Genomic DNA, 7,004 nt, shown 5'->3' on the forward strand with positions numbered 1-7,004 from the left:
CGTTACGGTTCCGGTCCGTACGTCGTTAGTTAGTACGTTCGTTCCTTACTACTCTAGATATTAACGTTTACGTTACTTAACTACTACGACGACGTACACTACACTACACACACACACACACACACACACACACACACACACACACACACACACACACACACACACACACACACGCACGCACGCACGCACGCACGCACGCACGCACGCACGTATTATCAATAACGCGAATTGAGCTGTACGTTGTTCTCTCAAGTATATTTTATTTCTTCCCTTATATTTGGTACTTGTAGTTGCACAACAAATTAATATTTATTTTTTTTAATTTAAATTTTTATTTAAATTATTTATAAAATTAATTCGCGATTTTATTACTAATTTTTTTAAGATAATCCTATGTAAAGCCGAGAAAATCAAATAATTTTATAAAATTTGTCAAGATTAATAATATAATACATGAAACACAGAATAATATATTTATTTGCATGGAAAACGGTGGAGAGAGGAGAGTGAAATACACGAAATAGTATAATGCAAACGAGTATAAAACAATCAATAGCCTTGCAGCTTTACGAAACGGCTACTACCTAGCACAAATGTGCAGATTCGCTAACTTATTTGTATAATTTGTTTTTCTATGTTAACTGCCTGCAGGCGGTTGGAACAAAACGGCATTACGGAAATTCCACCAAAGGCTTTCTCGCCATATAGGAAATTGCGAAGAATGTGAGTGATGTTTGTGATTGACTTATTTTAATACATACATATATACAGATCGCTTTTGCGCATGTCGACCGCAACATTTAATACTTTTATATGTTTCCGGTTTTTCGCCCGCAGTGACCTGAGCAACAACCAAATAAAAAAGGTAGCAGCAGATGCTTTCCACGGATTGAAGTCCCTCGAATCGCTGTATGTATCTTTTTCTCTTTACTGATACATTTTGAATAACATTCTATTCTATTTTAAAAAAACATTCTATTCTGTTTTACTACGATAAAAATATATTTGGTTGCAGAGTTCTATATGGCAACAAAATCACTGAGCTACCAGCTGGTCTTTTCCAAGGTCTTACAAATCTGCAATTATTGTGAGTACATAAAGAAAAAAGAGAGAAGATTATAAATTTAATGAATAGGATTTAAAACTAAAACGAATTGCACGAAAGTCAGTTTTATTAAAGTTAATAAATTGAAATGGATATAATTTTCTATTGCATGCGAGGTCGACTTTAAGAAGGCGAGAATTAATAATTCATATTAGAACCACTAAAGAAAATGTTTTTATTCATGGTTTCATGTATTGTTCTCGCTTTCCCGTGAAGCATTGCAACGAGGCAACTGTTGGAAATTATGGCGAAACTTATTGTTTCAGGTTACTGAATGCCAATGAGATATCATGCATACGAACAGACCTGTTCAAAGACTTAACCAGTCTCACCTTGCTGTCTTTGTACGACAACAATATACGTTCGTTAGCTAATGGGACTTTTGCCAACCTGCGGAGCATTAAAACACTGTTCGTATTATACAAAACTACATAAGTTCTTATTTCTTAATTTAGATGAAAAATTTGTTTGTTAAAGCAATTAATAAAGAAGATATTCCATATCATTTTACACATTTTAAAGAATCTGCAGTTAATAATTCTTTTTTTCGCAGACATTTGGCGAGGAATCCGTTCATCTGCGATTGCAATCTACGCTGGCTGAGCGCGTATCTTCACGCGCATCCTATAGAGACATCCGGCGCTAAATGCGAAACGCCAAAAAGAGCACAGAAACGGAAGATCGATTCGATGCGGGACGACAAGTTCAAATGTAAGGGTAAGCACAATTCGACTTTCCGGTATATCTCTTCTTAACACTTCGGCAGAGTAATGTACAGGTCGGTAGTCTATGTGGAGGAAAATATATTGCACGATGAATGTAAATAGGTCCTTATTATCCGTTGACTTGCATTTATAATATATTTCACGACATCTTCAAATCTTCGTATTATCATATATGTAATTACATTTATATTCATATCTGTATGAAATTCATCATCTATCACCTTGCATACAATACAATTTCAATAAATATCATTTTATCATCTATTTTACATCAGCTTTTAAAAATTGAAAGTAGCGCTTACCTTACATATGGAAAGTAAGAGAAAGCGAATAAGCAGAATGGAAATCGGATTATATTACCATTTATAAATTAATATTCGTTCTTTCGCTAAGAAAGGATATATCGAAAGCCGATGTCAAGCTATTGAATTGATCAATCGTGTCACTTTATTACCAATCACATGTGATGGTGTACGTGCCACATTCGAACAACCGACCACGGTTTCCATTTTCACTTGTGTGAAATCACCCACCATCGTTCCTGTTGCTTCCAATGCTTCTTGCATCACATATCCAGACACGTATGTCTTCTCCTTTCTCTTTGTCTCGATTCTTCTTCGTTCTTGTCGACATGTCCGGAACAGGTGACCAGACGATCTATATAGATACTCTCGCACTGTAGGATAAATGCTGGTCACTTTGTTGGACGTATGTAATTGCCGATGGATGTATCTTGCTAACCGTAATATCGCCCGGTGTGCATTAATGTCAGCTGATGTTATGTACATTCGTAAAGACGCTTGCAAACTCATTCATGCTCGCATAATCATTTAGCAAAACGAAACTGCATACAGACGATTTACGTGGATAAAGATGTGCTCTAAAATCGTGCCCTAGAAAAAGTACTTTTTTGAAATTTTATTCTTCCATCAATATATGGAGTTTTCCTTTAAATTATTCACGAAAGAAGATCATAAGAAAATATTTGAGCACATCATAGTGTTAAAATATGAACAAACATTGGATAAAGACAAAGAAGCTATGATTTATTGAGAATAAATATCGCTGTTTTGATACTTTTTAAATTTTAGGTAGTTAGTTAAAAGTATTTTAACGATAACAATATCAGAACAAATTTTTTATAATTAAAACCTGTCTTTTGACATTATATATTATGCTTTATACGGACGTATGATGCACTCACAGCATGCTTATTATATCATAGTCCGTAAATTTTGATATGCAACTTCCGGAATTACAAAAATTTTATCTCTGCTATTTTCATCGCGCAGTGGTTTATCTTGTCTTTTTGCGACACCGTAATTCTAGGGAAATTTATTGCAACTGTACGAATGTCCCTTCTACAGAATGCATCTTTTACGACATGTTTTTTGCGGAACTATCCGTGTTTGTCGTATCCGTTTGAGAATAATACCTAGAAGTCTCTAACCTTTCTTTATGCAGCCTCAAGTTTCACTCGGATGCACTCTCCTTGTACGCCATACTTCCGAAAAGCATATGTACTACTGTACATACATATGTGTACACGCGGTTGTACAAAGGTGAAATGCAAAAACCTAGCAGAATCGCGTAATATCTTGCTTGTTAACATTTTGAATACAAAATAGTCACACACATACAGATTTTATATATAAACAATGAAATTATCTCGCGACTATATTAATTAATTTATAATTAAACATCACATGTTAAACTTATATAAAATATATATAAATATCGATATTGTTAAAGATTTGCTTTAAACGATATATGTAATGTGCTACATTGATTTATTTAAAAAAAAAATATAAAACAATTGCATATAAGGACAGCTTGAATATAAATAAATCAGTATCACACGGAAAAAACGGTTTTGTTAAAGTATCTAAAAATTTAGTTAAATACAGATCTAATATACAGAATTGTTGAATCATTAAAATAATTACGTTGAAATATCGAAATAATATATAATATATATATATATATATATATATATATATATATATATGTATAATTAAGACTCCCAAATTGATTACTGAAATATATTATTATTTTGATATAGACTAATAGAATTATTCTTAAATTTGTATTTAGCAAAATTTTTAGATAATTCAGGAAAAAAGATAATATCCAGTATCCGTTCCTGCAACTTACTTCATACATTCCCGTTTACATGAAACTCAATTCAAAGTTAAGAAAAAAAAACAGTAACGCATATGTGCACTTATGCCAGTATAAATGTGCGCATAACTGCTACATGTAGTTCCGTAAACGGGAACTTACGTTGCGAAACTTGTAGACAACTTCCGTAACTTGCATCTCCGGTCACGGCAAAAATTTATAGGATACCCTTGCTTCTGCATTACGAAGGATTTCGCGAGAATTAGGAGGAGAGTGCTTCGTAGAAAGAAACAAATGTTGCTCCTTAAGCAGCACTTCCATCCGAATACGTAAGAGTATTGGCGAAGTGGACGATAGAAAAGACAACGGAAAATAATCATTTTTAACTTTACTTACGGAAACGCAAATTTATTTTTATTATTTATATTTCTCATGTCATTATTTGCCTCAAGCAAATTTTTCTCAGTTTTATTTTGATATAAATTGTACAATAAAAGCTGTACTTCTGTGAGATATCTGTTTTTTATCATTTATTCGTTGCATTATTCTTCAATACAAAAATTAATTTTTTTTTAATCATCGTTATCAACAATAGCTTTTGATATGTAGTTTTATTTATTTATAAAAGCATACGATGTTAAAGGGAGAAATAATCGAATATACATTGGAAAAGAGAAAAAAAATCAATTCTTGATGACATTTAACTTCTTTCTCTTTGATTGACGAATAAAAACCACTATTGTATTTAGACTGCCGCGAAGAAAATACAGTCGCTATGCGAGATGCTAAACGGCATTATACATGTTGCAATGTGTATCGTCGATATAATTACGTATGCGTATATCACACCCGGCAATTTGTAATGTGGTGTATAATACGATGATAAATCATTTCTGCCGTAGTCGCACTCATACATAAACATATTTAACCCTCAACACTAACGCACGTCGTTAAACACTCGATTAACGTGCAAGTACATATGGCATCATACATACAAGTGATTTCGTTTAACAACGCCATTAATTACACTGTTCATTATCAAAATTTATCGTTAATGAATCGACATCATCATCATTACGTTTACCATATAATTATGTTCGACCACAATTTTGAAGAAATGCAACATTTATTTGTGGCCGGGATATCACACGACTGCTTGCGCACGACGTGTATATATTATTCGCGTTGTATGGATCAGGAACATGATGTGTGCGGAAGTGTTGTTCAGGCGCGATTGTTAGAATTTGACTCTATCCAGAAACTCTCTATCCTTTGTCCGCAGGTGACGAGGAACTGCTAACAAAAAGAGCTGGCGAGTGCATTCTGCCTGGCGCTTGCCCCGCGCAATGCACATGCAACGGCGCGACGGTCGATTGCTCCAATAAGAGATTAACTGCGATACCAAAAGACTTACCGCTTTACACGTCGACTTTGTAAGTATATACTTCTCTTAATTGACGTGTTAAGTTACCACGTATGAAATCTAGAAAAAGAATAACTTTGTTAATCCCGACTAATCACTGATGTTATGAAGTCCTGTCCAAATAAAACTCCGTTTTTCATCATTGATGAATAAGTCGTCGACAACGAAAAGACTCGACAGACAAAAGATGTATCTTCCATTAAAAAATTTTCTTCAACAATATTTTACTTATCGTTACGTTGAGATGTTACTAAGAGACGTACGTGGGCGAGCAAAATGAGAAAACTAAAGGCAAACTCAATTTATGTCATACAGGATGTAGCAGCATCCGCAATATATTTCGTGCAGTTATGTTTGTCATGCTGAACGCACTTGTACCGCGAACATTTTTAGTATCTCCCAAAATACTATGTGACATCGCGCTGTAGAGGTAGTCGGTTGAAAATAAGGAAAATTTTTTCAAAATATTTATGCTTTTGATATTCGAATATTAAATAATAGCTCGCATTCGCTTTGCCAGATATTCTTGTCTCTGATCGTAATTAAACATATAACGAGATGCTTTTAATGAATAATTATACGTTACAATTTCGTAATAATTAATATTACTTTTAATAATGTTTGCAAGTTATAAAAATTATTCATTCCTCTAAATAATGTATATTCTAAATAATAATACGGTATTACACTTATACATGCAATAAGTATTAAGCAGTTATATTAAGTAGCAATATTAGCAATATTAAGGAATGAGATTATGGAAACAATATTGATAAATACAATAGTAATCAACATTATGAGCTCTAATTATAGTTAGCTAATAACAATTAGCATGTTAAACATAGATGTATACATAAACTGATCATGATAAATTGCAAATTGAAACTGTAAAACAATATAATCCCAAAAGATATAATCTCAAATAATTTAAAAAGTGATGATTCAATTGCTCGTATAATTAAACTAGGTAATGATAGTGGAAATAAAAAGAACTATATAGTAAAGATCATTAATCCATTTTGAATTGATACGTTTTGCAATTTTGGCTAGCAGATAGTTAGATTTTTAGTTTACAATTATTTTACAATTAGTGAAACATTTTATTAAACAATATGCATTCTAGATTATTATTTTTTTATGAGTAAAATATTCACTTCAAATTGTTGAGTATTGGACAAGCCAATCGATCGGTCGAGACGGTCCAGACGAGTGGTTAGGATGAATATTACTCGTCTGTAGAGAATTCTCGTCGCTCAGTTCGAATATTAATTCGATCGTTGAACCAGATAATCACCTGATTAAATCGTAGAGTGCAATGATGGAAAAGAACAATGAGATTGGACTATTATTCGCAGTAAATTACGCATCTGATTTGTTCAATGGATCGACGTTTTATTAAAAAAATTAATTTCTCTAAAAATTAATATCTTCCAATAATCGATATATTAGTCCTTATGCAGAAATATAACATATATAATAAATATATATGTATATATATATATATATATGTATATATATATATATATATATATATATATATATATAATAATATTGTTGTAGTAGTNTTATTTTACTTCTTTTATTCGTTCACCTATTATTTATTTGTTATTTTATACTTAACTTAAATTTA

The 7,004-nt window shown here is 32.3% G+C and overlaps 1 protein-coding gene across 1 annotated transcript in view; it reads left to right on the forward strand.

Moving 5' to 3' along the window:
* LOC105618358 (protein slit) overlaps nt 1-7,004 on the forward strand; it is a 34,659-nt gene that overhangs the window by 12,404 nt on the left and 15,251 nt on the right. Inside the window, exons 8-13 of the mRNA XM_012199903.1 lie at nt 652-723; nt 838-909; nt 1,016-1,087; nt 1,372-1,515; nt 1,659-1,822; nt 5,234-5,384. Of these exons, the coding sequence (XP_012055293.1) occupies nt 652-723; nt 838-909; nt 1,016-1,087; nt 1,372-1,515; nt 1,659-1,822; nt 5,234-5,384 (675 nt within the window). The remainder of the gene's footprint in view (nt 1-651; nt 724-837; nt 910-1,015; nt 1,088-1,371; nt 1,516-1,658; nt 1,823-5,233; nt 5,385-7,004) is intronic.

This window comes from Atta cephalotes (genome assembly GCF_000143395.1).
Source record: "Atta cephalotes unplaced genomic scaffold scaffold00001, whole genome shotgun sequence".
NCBI classification, from domain to species: domain Eukaryota; kingdom Metazoa; phylum Arthropoda; class Insecta; order Hymenoptera; family Formicidae; genus Atta; species Atta cephalotes.